The 18,539-nt window shown below is 33.3% G+C and overlaps 1 protein-coding gene across 2 annotated transcripts in view; it reads right to left on the bottom strand.

Annotated features, from left to right (window-relative positions):
• LOC106880136 (tyrosine-protein kinase transmembrane receptor Ror2) overlaps window positions 1-18,539 on the bottom strand; it is a 744,288-nt gene that overhangs the window by 585,273 nt on the left and 140,476 nt on the right. For both annotated transcript variants that reach the window (XM_052969934.2, XM_052969935.2), the window contains exon 2: window positions 917-934. In XM_052969934.2, coding sequence (XP_052825894.1) covers window positions 917-934 — 18 coding nt within the window. The remainder of the gene's footprint in view (window positions 1-916; window positions 935-18,539) is intronic.

Raw genomic sequence — 18,539 nt, 5'->3', positions numbered from 1 at the left:
TTTTTAAGGTGATTTTAAATGTCTTGCCCGCTTACGTTTCGGAATGCTGCTATATTTCATATTGAGAGCAATTTAGGTCTTAATAGACACAATATGTGATCTATTTCTAGCACATTAATTGTCCACGTTAGTGGTCAACGTTATTTTAAAAAATGTACCTTAATCCCCTGAGATTGCAGATATTATTTCTGAATCTCTTTGATTCTTTAGATGTGCTGGCCTCCTGATAATTAATCGATATTAATTAATATATGATTAATTACCATATTTTATAATATATATATATATATATATATATATATATATATATATATATATATATATATATATATATATATATATATATATATATATGTATGTATGTATGTATATAGTACGCACGCACACACATACACATATTTGTATGCACACAAACAGACACGACCTGTGCAAGCGGTACACGTTCTGTAAACAGGTAACAGAAATAATTAATTCCAGAAGACCGGGGATAAAGAAAAAAAGAAGAATGGGAGTGTGTTCTGCTCTAATTTCATAGAATTCAGAGAAATATTCCTTTTGGCATCATTTTGGATTCATATTGTCGTCATAGTAACATGAAAAATATTTTTGATTCCTTATGCACTGTAATGAATATAAACGTTGGGTTGATAATACTGCTTAACGCAAAAACGTAACACCAGTTAAAGCATATCAATAAATAAATAAGAAAACGATAATGATAATAGTAATAATAAATGAAAATAATAATAATAGTAATTTGTAAAAAGAAAAAAAACAACTCCAAAATATTGAAAATTATAAGAGAGGTAAAAACAACAATAATAATGATAATAATTATGAAAATAATAATAATTTCAAAACGACCACTACGACAACAACATGCTGTACGAGTAAAAATGCAATGTGTGAGATTTACCTGAGAGATCAAGCTGCCCTGTAAGTGGTTAGAAAGACGAAGAGAAGAACGTGTTAATAACATTTTGTTAGATGTAAAAAATATTTTTACACACACACACACAAGGAATCATACACACACACAGACACACCCACTTACATACACACACGCTTACACACACACACACTTACACACACACACACACTTACACACACACACACACACTTACACACATACACACACACACACTTACACACATACACACATACACACACACACGCACACACTTACACACATACACACGCGCACACACACACACACACACACACGCATATATATATACTTTATTAATAAAGCTGCAAAGACATCACAAAAAACTGCTACTGAGAGTTTCACGTTCCCGTTCGTCGGACAGTTTTCGTCTGACAGTTTTTTCCTTCTTCTTTCACATTTATGTGCTTACACTACTATGCACGCAACCCACACGCACATAACAAAACAAAAATGGAGCAAGAACGCAACAGGCGTCAACAGAACATCCGGACAGTTAGACGATAGAAAAAAAGGACAGGAAAAAACAAGGACGGGTCATTCGGAGCTTTCTATCTTCAGTCGAGTACCAACCAGATCGTTGTTGCAGTTTCGGTCGTGGCAAAAGAGAAAGTGAGAGAAATATTCAGGCAGTCAGTGTAGAATATGTATCATCCAATCAATTCGAAATACTATTTATATTGAATGAGATATTCAATAATGAGCTAACAAAAGGACGAATTTACAGATACATCCAAAAATATTTATATGTATATATATGCATATATGTAGCTAGAATATGTGTGTGTACATAGATAAATGTATATATATATATGCATACATAAATTCATATACATACACCTACGCACATATATACATTCATATATATGCAAACATATATATGTGTATACACACGCATATATATAAGCATGTACTTTTGTATATATGTATATGCTCACTTAGAGATAAGGAAATTATTAAAAAAAGAAAACGAGTGTGAGCTTAAGAACAGCATAAGCAGATAACATACATAATTGCAATAAGCATATTTGTAAAGTAACAATCTTCACGTCTCCAGAGAAAACATATAACTATATATATATAGAATTTGATATGATCTCTTCGTGATATTGCTGTTTCTGGAACATGTTTTTTAACAACTGTAAATATATAACCGCTTATTATTTGATGTCTTTTCTAAATTATTTTAAGGATTTTTAACTTTAATGGCATATCTAACGCTCGCACATCCGCACGACTATAACCACCAACAATTTAAGTATTTAAATAGAAAAGACATGCATTCAGGTTAGACTTTATAAATGTGGTGTGTGAACAGACACACAGATTATCTATGTACGTACATATACACACAAATATTATATATATGAGAGTCTATGTGTTTGTGAAAGAGTCTGTGCGTGCGTGTGAGTGTGTGTGTATATCTGTGATACCATAGAAATGACAACCGATTTTATTTGACAGGATAAAAGATCGGTTTTGATTACATATACATTCGGAAACCCTATACAGCAGTAATTAAATGTGTGTATGTATGTGTGCGTGTGTGCATGTGTGTTTGTGTGTGTGTGTGTGTGTGTGTGTGTGTGTGTGTGTGTGTGTGTGTGTGTGTGTGTAATATTCAAGAAAGCGACCACTCGTGTGTACACATATACACATATATGTACACATACATATACACCTGCATACTCTCTCAGAAGCTCGCATGCACACACACACACGCACACACACACACACACACACACACACACACACACACACACACACACACACACAAACACACACACAAACACACACAGCTACGCATATGAAACTTGAAGTGAGTTCCTAAACGTTTGCTTGAACTAGAAGAAAATGAAAGCAAATATATCTACTTAGGTATTTGAGAAATTGAAGACAAATATCACTGAAACCTCACTAAGACAAAGTTTTAAAAATACCACCATTCACATCCATCTCAGAAAACAAAATCATGATCGTTGCTGGAACATACTTGATCATAGACCAAATTGATTGAAGTTTCTCTTCGTTTAGAATCTACGAAACAGATACTTTTGCAAAATCATTCGAAATGTTGCTGCTGAAATTAAACTTGGTATAATCCAGAATTTCAACGAATGCAATTTCAATTTCCGCTTTAAATTTTACCATGTTCTTGCTGCAACTCCTGGTTCATCTTCATTCTGAAAATGTATGTTTGGAAGTTTTACAACACTGATCATTGTTTCCTTTCCTCTTTTCTGGAATTACGTATTTATGACTTAACTATTTGTTACGTTGTTTCCTTATCATAAAAGACTATGTTAGGATCCGAGGGAAATTTGGGTGTTATTTTTAGAAACTCAGCCGATCCAAAAGAATTTTCTTCCACTGTTTATGGACATTGTTAAAATATGTATATACACTCATATATGTGTGTGTGTATTTGTGTATATGTATATATGTATATGTATATATATATGTATATGTAAGTATGTATATATATATATATATGTGTGTGTGTGTGTGTGTGTGTGTTTAATATAATATGTGACAATTATTCGGTTGCCATAATAAGACTCCGAATTTCGGATGTCGGGACGGGAAACTGCTCCGGCATCTCATCAGTTATCGATGCAATTAAAAAATGCTAAGAAAATGACCGTTAAGCAATGGGAAATTACTATGTAATTGGCCGTTATTAATACAAAAGTGCTCGGAGTTTTATTATGGCAACCGAATAATTGTCACATACTGTATTACAGATAAATTCCTCTATTTACATAATATCCAGGTCTCTTTCATTCTTTTGTTATCTTATCTTTACTATTAATATATATATATATATATATATATATATATATATATATATATATATATATATATATATATATATATATATATATATATATGTATGTATGTATGTATATATGTGAGTGTATACATAGCATACACACACACACAAACACACACACACATATGCAAGGGAATATCTCAAGCCTTCTTCTGAACGAATGCAGTTTGGATCAAGTGATCTATCACCAGTTTTACTCTGCTCCAACCGTGTTTTTGCTCCTCATCTCTCTTGGCGTTATTAATCCAAGATTATTTTAAGCCAAATAAATAAATATTTGACTGTTTACTAAAATCATTTACCAGTATTGTAAATTTTCTTCACACAGAAATATCAGACGTGTATCTGGTTCTCTATCACTCAGCACAGCAGTTTATCAACGATATGAAATCTAATTTGAATATTATGCATGAATTAGTGATGTGTAGCGATCATTGTTCAACAAAACGTTAGCAAGATCTCAACTTCTAACACAAATGCTTTCACGTTTATCAATAATGCTCATAGATGATGTTCGAACCTATGCAGATGGGCACAGTGATCGAAGGCATTACAGCCGTGTATCTCATGGTATCTCACTGAGGCTGCCTTTTCTTTTACAAGACTATGCTGTGGTTTTAGATAATTCGGCTGTTTGGCACAATTCTGTAGATGAATTCTGAAGCTTAAGGGTTCAGGTTCGATCGCATTGTTCGACATTTGGGCAAAGATTGTTTTCAAGATGCAGGTTTAGCTCTGTGATAAAGAGGTCGCTTTGTAAGCATGTGGTTTCGGGTTCAGTCCTATTGTACGGCAACTTGGGCTAATGTCTTCTACTATAGCTTCGAGCCGATAAATGCCTTGTGAGTGAATTTGGTAGACAGAAATTCAGTGGAAGCCCATCGTGTGTGCGTGTGCATCTTTGTGTTTGTCTACTCACCGCTTGTCAACCGGTGTTGGCTTCTTGTACGTCTCCGTAACATTGCAATAGTGGTTCAGCAGAAGAGAATGAGAGAATAAGTACCGGATTAAATAATAAATACTGGGGTCAATTTGTTCGACCAAAATCATCAAGGTAGTGCACCAGCATGGCTGCAATCCAATGACTGGAAGAAGTAGAAAATAATGAGTTTTGGCGGACAGGCAAACGGTATTCCAATGGTATAGGCTTCTCTAAAACTGTCTCAGAAGTATCTGCCCGACACTTAAGTTAATATAGGAAGTGATAGTGAAATACACTGCCACTAACATGTTAATTGAGGTGGGAGTAAGTCAGTTTATGAACAACCGAATCCTCTCTGCCAATCCACGAGTATCAAATCACACCATATTCTGATTCGCGAGAGATATTTGATTACTATTTCTATTGCATCCAATAATCACAAGAACTCTTCTTCTGGTCCCCTTTGACGTTAGAAAGTGACGTACTTTTATACCATCATCAGCAATATCATATTCCTTAAAGCATTATGTGACAAATCAATTTACAATCTTATATAGTTTCATATTCTGTATTGGTTAAAAAAGAAATTATAGAAAGTTCTCTTTCAGTAAGCTGTTGTATATTTTTTTCTGCCATCATTTCATTGCAGCAGTAAAATCTCAACAATTATAATGCAAATATTTGTTGTATATATATTAATGTATGTATGTATGTATGTATGTATATTATGTGTGTATATATATATATATATATATATATATATATATATATATATATATATATATATATATATATATATATATATATATATATATATGCATATCTATATATACTTGTATATTTACATATATTAGATACATATATAAATATGGATACTTGCATATTTATATGTCTACTTATGTACCTACCTACATATACACCCATATACCTACACACGCAAGTATATCATACATGAATACACTTGCATAATAACATCTAAAATGACTTATCGGTTCCATCAAAAGTGAACCAGACTAAATGGTATAGACATCTAATTTGTTGCTTCACTGGGCTAAGTTCAACAACTCTCACCTTGTGGTCGATAAAATAGTGTTGTCAGCTTCAGTCACATTCATTATCTTCTCCTCACACACCCAGCCTCTTACATCGTCATACAATCAGTCACTGACATACTCACACATTCAGCTGCTCGTACACTCGCACGCCCAGCCATTCACCTTCTTACACAACCAACAACTCACATATTCTTATACATATATCCATGGACCCACACAATAAATGATATGTTCCTGGACAAATGTTACTACTCCGTTATGAGAATTGGCACAAGTTTTGCACGAATCAGCTGATTATATAATATTACATAGAGACGGAATTAATATAAGTAAATATTTTGTATTTGATGGATATAAGAGGCATTTTAAAACAGTTTTAAAACAACCTCCAGTTCCTATCTGCGAATTTGAGCCTCTTATAAGCTAATTTTGTCCTTGTCGTTCACTAATATATGGTAATTTTAATCCAGATACTCTTTTCTACTTATCTGACTAAATAATGATGTTGAAATATTATGAAGGCGGTGAGCTGGCAGAAACGTTAGCACGCCGGGCGAAATGCTTGGCGGTATTTCGTCTGCCGCTACGTTCTGAGTTCAAATTCCGCCGAGGTCGACTTTGCCTTTCATCCTTTCGGGGTCGATTAAATAAGTAAGTAGCAGTTACGCACTGGGGTCGATATAATCGACTTAATCCGTTTGTCTGTCTTTGTTTGTCCCCTATGTGTGTAGCCCCTTGTGGGTAGTAACGAAATAACTCTTAGCAGAAATTCGTCTGAGTTCAAATCCCGCCGAGGTCGACTTTGTCTTTCATCCTTTCGTGGGCGATAAAAAAAGTACCAGTTCATGTAATCGGCTTATCCCCTTCCCTGAAATTGCTGGCCTTGTTCCAATGTTTGAAACCGATATTTAAACATTATTATCATTGCCTGTGCTGAGGGACGCCATCTGGCAGAATCATTAGCAACGCCAGAGAAAATGCTTTGCGGCTTTTCGTCCGTCTTTACGTTGAGTTCAAATCCCGCCGACACCGTTTTTGTCTTTCATTCTTTCAAGATCGATAAATTAAATTACCAGACGAGTAACGGCATTGGTGTAATCAACTTGTCCCCAACCCTTAACATTTCTGACTTTGTGCCAAAATTACAAATAAATATTGTTTTAATTAAAGTTGCGAGCTGATGGGATCGTTAGCACTCCACGCAAAATGCACAGCCTCATTCCGTCCGTGTTTACGTTCTGAGTTCAAATTCTGTCGAGGTCGACTTTTCCTGTTATCTTTTCGTGGTCGATTAAATAAGTACCAATTAAGAAGTTGGGTCGATGTAATCCATAATGGTTGATTTTGGTGATGAAAATGATGATGTGTGAATATCCGTGTCATTTTTCTCCTGTAACGTACATCGCATTCGTCACTTATGAAAACAAGGAAGCCGATATTTGCACAACAATCATCAATCTACTCACTTTATAACACTTATATTCTATGTGAGTGAATAATGGCGATAACAGAAACAGAGATTATATGAGTTCATATATCTATGTCTATATATATATATTATAGATGTGTACGTGTATAAATACAAACATATTTATACATATATATAAATGCATACAAACACATGAAATATATATATATATATATATATATATATATATATATATATATATATATGCACATTAACATACATGTACATACGTATTTAGATATATAAACATACATATATATATATACACATATTTATATACAGACACACAGACGCATACGCAGATGCACACACACACACACACACACAGATATATATATATATATATACTCAAACATTTCTTTATACAGACATACCCGCACACTTTAATGATACTCTGCATGTTATCATGAATGTTAAATGTCGATAAGAACTCATCTCAAAAACACTGACGTGCAAAGCTATGTCGTTAAGTATCTATTTCAATTTTCTATTGATCGATTTTTCAAAAAAAAAAAAAAAATCAAAAACAAACAAAACAAAAATCATTCGAATGTCTTGTTGTTGTTGTTGATGGTCACGGTGATAATGATGATGTTGATGACGATCAAAAATGTTGATGAAGACGATGATGGAGTTGACTGTGGTGATGTTATTAGAATTCATGATTACTTAGAAAATGATGACAAACATGATGATGATAATGGAAATAGTTCTAATATTGCATCACTTCACAAATGGTACTTCAGTCCACCCAATTGAAAAACAAAACGATGTCAAATAACAAAAGAAGAAAACAAAACCAGGAAAAGTTTATCCATTACAGATTCTGTATGAACATTTTACAATTATGTAATAATGTTCAGTTTCTATCAATAGATGATGATTAACTTTATTGTTAGAAAAGTTGGATTTTCTAGTCAGTTTCTTCTCCAAATTCTAACACTTGAAACTAAGATTTAATAATAAGAGCAACACCACCACTAACAACAACAACGACATTAAAAATAACAGCAACAACAACAACAACAACAACAACAACAACAACAACAACAACAACAGTAATACCAACTACAGCAAAACCAATCATTTCTTTTATTAGCCACAGGGTTATAAAAGAAATATGATATGTGGACGTTTGCATAAAGGATGGAGAGAAAAGAAATGGAAAAGACGGTGATAAGCGTAGAAGTAGGCGTGGCTGTGTGGTAAGAAGATTGCTTCACAACCACATGGTTCCGGGTTCAGTGCCGCCGAGTGGCACATTGGGCATGTGTCTTCTACTATAGCCTCGGGCCGACCAAAATCTTGTGAGTGGATTTCGTATACGGAAACTGAAAGAATCCCGTCGTATATATGTATATATATATATATATATATATATATATATATATATATATATGTATGTATGTATGTATGTGTGTGTATATATGTGTGTGTGTTATTTCTTTGCTACCCACAAGGTGCTACACACAGAGGAGACAAACAAGGACAGACAAACGGGTTAAGTCGATTATATCGACCCCAGTGCGTAACTGCTACTTATTTAATCGACCCCGAAAGGATGAAAGGCAAAGTCGAGCTGGACGATATTTGAACTCAAAACGCAACGGCAGACGAAATACCGCTAAGCATTTCGTCCGGCGTGCTAACGTTTCTGCCAGCTCACCTAATAATAATAACAATAATAATAATGATAATCGTAATAATAATAATAATAATAATGATAATAATATTAATAATAATAATAATAATAACAACGACAACAACAACATCGAAAATACCTTAGGAGTAAGAACCCAAGTTCGAAATTTCCCCAAGACACCTGATGAAAGCTGGAGGTTATATCAGCCAAAACGTTGTGTTAACAACAAACAAGATGACAAATATCCGTCAAATGTAAATAATGTAAATAATATAAATAAATTTATTAAGCCAATTTACATCGAATATTTTTTATCGATTACAATAAGTAAAGATTACAAAAATTTTTTTCAGAAATTGCATAAAAAATCGGATTAGAATAAATTGCTGAGAGTTGATCGAAGAAGCTGACTTTCCTCAATCATTTACCTCTTAAACTGCATCACACAACAATGCTGTTGTCGTCATTGGCCCTTGATAGAGAAACCGCACTTGACTCCCTTTGTTAAAGGTTTATGAAAGCGCGATCTCCGGGATGGTTTTGACAAATAACGAATTCATCTTATGTGCATCTGTTGCATGTGTGTTACCTTCGACATTCCCACCCAGTGGCATTTCCATACCTGTAAACTTTATATCGATCAGGTAGTGTTTGAGCAGACACTAAATCCAAACCAAGGAGTACTGTGATATTTGGATTTGAAAAATTATATCGTGGGCAGGGAAAAAAAATTCTATCTGCTGCCAGGAAAATCCCAAAACTTACTGAAACGGTAAGAAAATTCAAGAACAGGAAAAAAGATTGACAAGACAAGTTAGCTGGAAAGAGAAGAAATTACATGACCAATCCATGCAATAAATCGGGGACGTTGGCGGTAAAGAACGCTGGCCATGACTGTCAAATGGAAACATGAAACGAGAAAATGAATCGCTAATTATGACCGTTGAGGAACAAGCCATTAAAACTACCTTAATAAGGACAAAGACTGAATAAATTCAGTTACAGAACAAACGTAGCATCTGTGGAAAACGAAATGAATGTATTAGGCGCCTCTTAAGCGAATGTTGTAAACTAGCAGAAAAAGTGTTTAAGTGCAAGTATGACCGTGTCGGTAAAAAAAGCGCATTGAGATTGTTAGTCGAGTATGTGGATCCAAAGTGACAGAAAAGATGTATGAATAGGAGCCAAGGGCTGCGCTGGTGAATAATAATTACAGAATTTTATATGATTTCTTCATAAAGACTGACCATGCTATTGAAGTAAGGAGGCCAAATATAATTATAGAGGACGAAAAAAGGAACTGTTAGTGATCACAGGCTTTACTATATAATACGATAATAGACTGGTTACTAAAGAAATTGAGAAACATCAGGAGCTAGCCTGAGAGACAAAGACAGTATGGAAGACTAAAATGACATTCATTGCTGGGTAATTGGTGTACTTGTCACAAAACCCACACTGCTATTCAGGAGGCTGAATTAATATTGGAATCGAGACTGGAATTGTCAATTGCAATCCTGTATTCCACAAGAATCCTAAGGCTGTATTGCTTTCGCTTTTCGGTATTTTGCTTCATTCTCGATCATTAAAACTAGCCAAACGCAACCGTTCGTCTTGCTTTATCCATTGGACTATATATTCTCCCATACGTTTGCCAGAATCTTCTTCATTTCCGTCTCAGAAGGCATACAAAAATTACCTCTTTGCGTCAAGACAGATGTATGACAACTTTTCCCTTCCCGCCATGGAACAAATACACTGGGCAATGAAACGTCTGCCATGCCTCGACCCTGCTAAATAGGCTTAACGGCATTTCTTCTGCCGCTACGTTCTGAGTTCAAATTCATACGAGGTTGACTTTGCCTTTTATCCTTTCGAGGTCGATTAAATAAGTACCAGTTACGCACTGGGGTGGATCTAATCGACTTAATCCCTTTGTCTATCCTTGTTTGTTCCCTCTGTGTGTAGCCCCTTCTGGGCAGTAAAGAAATAAGAAACTATTATTTTAGTTTTGAACCATTAATGCTTTGTTTTTCAATATTTTCTTCATGTTTTCATTATGCATTTCATGGTTAGCTCTTAGCATTTTCAGCATTAAAAGGACATTCATACCAAAAATCTCTCACGAAGGTGATCTAATGCAAAATGTATTTATGTCAAATTTGCGCAATGCAGGCTGAGTAAAATAATTATCACCTGAGCAACCTTCGACTTTTTCTATCAAAAGAGTTTATTTTTTAAATCCAATATTTACATGTTATTATTTATAGCTTTATCTGTTTCGAGCTCACCATAAAAACGAATTATCTCACCTACATTTTTCGTAATCTTGAACAAATTGATACATACAGAAAATGTCATCCAATTTCGACGAAAAAATATCGTCAAAACAAAACAAAAAGGAAAAGAAAATCCTGAAGCGATAACATGGTGAAGGATGCTGTACTGAGGTAAAAATCTAATAATAATAATAATAATAATAATAATAATAATAATAATAATAATGATAATAATAATAATGATGATAGCTACGTGTACTCTTTCACCCTGAAATTATACACTACTAGAGAGGCCATCACATGTGAATTATTACACAATTGCATGAAAGCATTTCACTATCGCTGAGAAAATTTGCCAATGAAGATAAAACTATTTACCTAAGTAATTGCCGTATTATGACACACTGTCTATTGACAGAGAGCGAGTGAGATAAAGAGAAAAAGAAAGAGAGGGAGAGAGAGAGAGAGAGAGAGAGAGAGAGAGAGAGAGAGAGAGAAATAAAGAGACAGATAGATAAAAGGAGAGAGAGTTGGAATTTATAAAGAGAGGGAGAGAGAGAGAGAGAGAGAAGAGAGAAAGAGAAAAGATCCCCGGAGAGACTGCATTCATAAACCCAAATAAAAGAGTAATAAATACCAAAAATAAATAAATATAAATAAATGTAAAGATGGAAAGAAAATACAAATTTGCCAGCATGAATGAAAAAGAAACCGATAACAACAACAACAGCAACAACGACAATACCACTAATACTACTACTACTACTACTACTACTAATAATAATAATAATAATACCAGAAGGAGAAGCAACTGGAAACCAGCATATAAAACAACGCAAAGCTGTTCTCATGGAGTCTAAAAGCTATATACTTCATGACAGTTATGACATTGTATTTTTATTCCTCGAGTAATTTTTTACCAATTTTCGATAAATCTTTGACATTTATATTACGAATGTATCGATAAAGCTCCAGAAAAACCCTGCACACACACACACACACACACACACACACACACACACACACACACACACACACACGCACACTCACAACACGCATTTCAATCAATGCCATAGTTTTTCTCTTTATGTTTTTTTTTTGTTCTATCTTTGTAGAAATGGCTACGAGTATTGTGAACCATCAGTTCAGGTCATTCATTCAATCATATTTCTCATCCTTCGTTGTGTATTTTTGTTATTTTATTTTTTTCTTTCTTATCTTTTCCACCATTTTTTCCCTTTCACCCCATCTTTCTTTCCAATCTCAACCCATCATCTACTCTAAATCTCGCCCTCTATATTTTTCTTTGTCCTTATTTAGGTATTCATCTTTGTGTCTTTCCTTTAAGCTCATCACATGTCTTTATATATCCTTGCGTATTTAACTATATATTTTTTAAAAATATTTTTTTACTCTATGTACTTTCCATTCGTTCATTTTGATAAATATCTGATCATCTCTCACCTACACACGTTCATTTTTTAATCTTCTCTCATACTTCATTTCCATATTTACACACACACAGACACACACACATAGATATATATACATATATACATCTCTCTCTCCCTCTCTCTTTCTCTCTCTCTTTCTCTCTCCGTCTCCATCTCTCTCTCTCTCTCTCTCTCTCTCTCTCTCTCTCTATATATATATATATATAACAAATGAAAGACGGAAGATGGAATATACGAGAATATATTATCATTAATCACAACAATTGTTTCGACACATCTAGCACCGACTCCTCTTCTGGGACACACAAAAACTGGCTCAGGAGTATCCGCTGGTGCAGACGTATCTCGTCGGGTGATAAATAAATAAAAAATCTCGTTTAAATGACTTCCAGAATGCAACTTTCCGTTTTCTAGAGAGAGAAACAGCCAGGCGGAGGAAAATTCTTCATATATATAGAAGATCCCGAAATATAATATTCCAGAAGACAAAAAGGGAAACGAACACATAATCTAGCGAGAAAAGTATTATATATATATATATATATATATATATATATATATATATATATATATATATATATATATATATATATATATATATATATATATATATATATATATATATATATATATATATATATATATATATATATATATATATATATATATATATATATATATATATATATATATATATATATATATATATATATATATATATATATATATATATATATATATATATATATATATATATATATATATATATATATATATATATATATATATATATATATATATATATATATATATATATATATATATATATATATATATATATATATATATATATATATATATATATATATGTATATATATATATATATATATATATATATATATATATGTATATATATGTATATATGTATATATATGTATATATATATATATGTATATATATATATATATATATATATATATATATATATATATATATATATATATATATATATATATATATACGTATACATATTAGTGAGGATGCATGGCCTAGTGGTAATGGTTTCAATTCCTAAACCAAGTGGGATTTTTTGTGTTCTTGAGCGAAACACTTCATCTCTTGCGACTTTCCTCTTCGACACCTGACGCGTGGCACACCGTGTGCCCTCCGCAAGACCCAAATTTCATTTTGGTTCGCGGGAGCAACTGTTTTTCGAAACCCCATATTGTCGTTAACTGCTCGATATGTGGAGTAGATGAACAGCCGATGATGAAGAAAGAAGGAGAAAGAAGACATGCACTCAACACCAGAGCTGAAGATATCTTCGAAATATATATATATATATATATATATATATATATATATCATAAATATAAGGGATTAGCAATTGAGTTGCTTCTCCAACATACTGAAAATTCAGAAACAGCAGTCAAAGAACTACTAATTCTAAACTACAAATTTCTCTAAAACGGATGGCGATATTTATGGCACACATAGAACAAAAAACCGGAGGGAAAAGCACAAACAAAACAAGCCTTTAGTTAATTGGGTACGAATCGTTTGATGGTTAAGCGAACGAAAACTTCACTATTCCAATCTTCAGCCCAAATATTCTGATAAATTTGAAAGTGTCTCTAAAAAAAAAAAAAAAATTCACGGTAATCCGCGGCCACGCGACACCAAAAATCAACGATAAGAAAGGCACTTACGAATTCATCGGCCAGCGAGTTCAGGCACCCCACCCCAAAGAAATCCATTCCATGTGCTCCGTTTTAGAGAAAAATTTGTAGTTTAGAATTAGTAGTTCTTTGACTGCTGTTTCTGAATTTTCAGTATGTTGGAGAAGCAACTCAATTGCTAATCCCTTATATTTATGATGATAAATGTTCTTACCGAAAAGGTTTATTTCATACTGAACTACTTGGCAAAATTGTTAATTGTTAATTCTATTATTAATTGACGATTCCCTGCCCTCATTTCTTGTATACATATATATATATATATATATATATATATATATATATATATATATATATGTCGATATATATTTATAAATATATATATATATATATATATATATATATATATATATATATATATATATATATATATATATATATATATATAGATATGTATATATATGTATGTGTATATATATATATATATATATATATATATATATATATATATATATATATATGCGTGTGTGTGTGTGTGTGTGTGTGTGTGTGTGTGTGTGTATAATTTTCAGTTTTCGCTGAGTGTATAATTGATACAAAAATCATCTTTTACTGCAATTTATATTAAAACTTATATTAAAATTTATATTAACGAAAAATTACTCTCAGGGCTGAGAGCGTTTTTCATTAAGATAAATTGCAAGTTTTGGTTATTAAAGTAATAAGTTGAAAAACTCTTATTCATTATAATGCTAAGAAAGAAAGTATATTCAAAGTTTCTTTCAGTAAAGTTTCATTTTTGTACCTTCTGCATTACTGCTATAAAATGGGATTAATGCATGCATTAGTGTAGATATCTTAAAAGATTTAATTTTCATCGCGATCAATTGACAATATTTTCCACTGTATTTTCAGATATTTCAAATCAATAAATGTTATATATATATATATATATATATATATATATATATATATATATATATATATATATGTGTGTGTGTGTGTATGTGTGTGTGTATTTCGTTTTTGGATTTGGTTTGCAAGATTTTTTATGTGATTTAACGGTGAGTGTGTTAAATTTTAAGGCACGATAAGAAAATGACTCTCCCCAGACACAACAGTATATATATGTATATATCCATTTGCATATAAGTTTATGTATGTATGTATGTATGTATGTATGTATGTATGTATGTATCTATCTATCCATATATATATATATATATATATATATATATATATATATATATATATATATATATATATATATATATATATATGTAGCTTCTTTCAATCATTAGACTGCGGCTATGATCAGAATCGATTCTTGTAGCATGCATTCGCTAAGTACAGTGAACCTACGAGTTAATTTGAACGAACATTCATTTGTTTTAATTCTAGCAGATCACGTATCAGCGATGAACCCGCCTTCGTCCATTCGTTTTGGCTAGCGTTCACTCATCTATATCCGTGTTATACATTTGCTGAGGCAAGGCTGAAAGCTAAACAACTGGCTCACTTTAATACTAGCAATCCAGCATGACATTCACAAGGCCATGTTGACCGTATTTTTTTCTTCTTCCCCGCCCGTCATATTTGTTTTGTTATTACTATTATCATTATTATTATTATTATTATTATTATTATTATTATTATTATTATTATTATTAGTATTATTATTACTACTTGTTTGTGTTACTTTTGTGTGTTATTTCCCACTCCCCGTTTCTCCTCCCATTCTCATAACACAGACTGTGGTGAGAGGCGTAGCGACTGAGGCTACTGTAAAAAGAGGCTTTTGCTGTTACTGCAGTCAGTTGTGAATGAAAAAGGAGGAGAGGACGAAAATGAATAGAGATTAAGAGAGAGATAGAGAGAGGGGGAGAGAGAGAGGTGGGAGGGTGTGGAATAAACAGACTGGCTTAGAGACAGACAACATAGGAAGAAAATGAATGAGAAAGGGAGATAGAGAGGGAGAGTGTGAGAGAGAAATGATTAAAAAACGGGGTGAGAAAATGAAAGAGTTTATAAAGATATTTGTAAGCGACAGGTGAGAAACATCGGCTGAGAAGTGTGATGCCTAAGTTTGAATGTACTTGTGCTTCTGCGCGGATTGCGTGTGTTTTGTGTGTTTTGTATGTGTGTGTGTGTACGTGTGTGTGTGCGTGTGTGCACATAGGGAGAAAAGGAGACGATTGGAGACAGAGCCTGCATAGGATGGTAAATTATACAGAGGAACTCAATAAAACCGTAGTATTAAAATACTTAAGTGCACATAAATGTTTGCAGAAGGCATCCCTGGGAAATATTCCTATGTCAGTTCGAATATGTGTACACATACATAAAAGTATCACTGTACTGTACACCATACCTCATCACACAGACTTAAAATCTCTTAAATATGTGAGAAGAATAATATTTAAAATGTCTACACTGTTTATGCGTTATTTGCTCATTAAAAGTCATGATGATTTAACCTGAAATGTACTCTTGTGTTGAGTTTCTACCGAAAGCTATATTAAATTTTGGAGCAACTGATATTTGCTTCCAGATTTAAACGATCGGAATTAGATAGAAACCGCAGGTGTTTTCTGCATGGTATGTATGTCACATAGGAACAAAGTGATTTGATAGACTTAAAAGAATCACACATTTTGCGGCTCACCTGAGAGGTACACAACGGTTTTACATCTTTGAAAGATTAACTTCACAGATAAATTAAGGAATGAAATTTAAAAAAAAAAGGTTTGTTTATGTATTAACGTTGAAGGTTTGTTATAAAATGTTGGTCTCCTAACTGATATTTACCGTGAGGGCATTCAAGTGAGCTGCATTTAACATTGAAACACTCGTTCAATATTTGATGAATTTACGAAAGAATAACATCTGGAATGAAGTCAAATACGTACGTTCAAACTTTCCCACCAGAGTGAAACGTGTGTTGAAAGAGAAGAAGGCGGTTCAATGACACAACACGTGATGCGAACATGTTAGAAACAATGGCACAAATATTCATTTGTGTTAATCGTTTATAATCACCGAGAAGAGACATGTCCTACATTAAGAAAATCTGACTTTATTGATAATGCTAATGTAGGATAAACTGTGCGATTTAAAGGTATTTAGCGATTAACTTTTGAATTCTTGAAGAAACATCGCATAATAACTCTGATCCAACTGGATAAAATAAGTGAGAATGTTAAAACACGGATGGCATTAACGATAATGGTTTTGCAGCAGGAATGCAACATCTTACAACCGGCGCATCCTTATTAGACATTTTGGAAAAACAAAATTGAAACCTTTAAAAATTTTGAAGGCATTGGTGTGGCTGTGTGGTAAGAAGCTTGCTTCCCTACCACACGGTCCCGAGTTCAGTTCCACTGCATTATACCTTCGGCAAGTGTCTTCTACTCTAGCCTCGGATCCTCGGGCCGACCAAAGCCTTGTGAATGGATTTGGTAAACGGAAACTAAAAGAAGCTTGCATATCTATCTATCTATCTATCTATCTATCTATCTATCTATCTATCTATCTATCTATCTATGTGTGTGTGCATGTATATATATATATTTGTGTCTGTGTTTGTCACCCACCCATCGCTTGACGACCGATGTTGGTGTGTTTACGTCCTCGTAATCTAGCAGTTCGGCTAAAAAGACCGACAGAATAAGTATTAGGATTACAAAGAATAAGTCGTGGGGACGATTTGTTCGACTAAAGGCGGTGCTCCAGCATGGCAGTTGTTAGATGACTCAAACAAATAAAGAATGAAAGAATAAAATTAACTGACTTCAAACTTTGGTGAAATATTGATTTCAGGTTTTGGCACAAGGCCTGTAATTGTTGCGGTGAGGGTGACTCGATTATATCGACCCCAGTGCTCAGAATGAAGTGCGAAATCGACCTCCGCAGAATTTGAACTCAGAATGTAAACACGGACGAAATGTCGCTAAGCATTTTGTCCGACGTACTAACGATACTGTTAGCTCCTCCTGTACTCTTGTGAAATATTACTTTCAAATTTTGACACAAGGCCAGCAAATTTGAAGGATAAGATATGTTGATTACATCGACCCCATTGTTCTATTTGTATTTATCGACCTTGCCAGTACTTGAACTCAGAGACTGAAGACGGACGAAATGCTGCTAAGTATTTCTTCCGGCGTGCTAACGATTCCGTTAGCTCCCTGCCTGTATTTTCTTTTCCGTAATATTAGCAAATGTGTTACGTTAGTTTGAGAACGTTGACGATAATTT

The sequence above is a fragment of the Octopus bimaculoides genome, chromosome 8, assembly GCF_046866305.1.
Source record: "Octopus bimaculoides isolate indiv1 chromosome 8, ASM4686630v1, whole genome shotgun sequence".
Lineage (NCBI taxonomy): Eukaryota > Metazoa > Mollusca > Cephalopoda > Octopoda > Octopodidae > Octopus > Octopus bimaculoides.
Note: the sequence above shows the minus strand (reverse complement) of the source record. Positions and strands in the feature narration are given on the sequence as shown.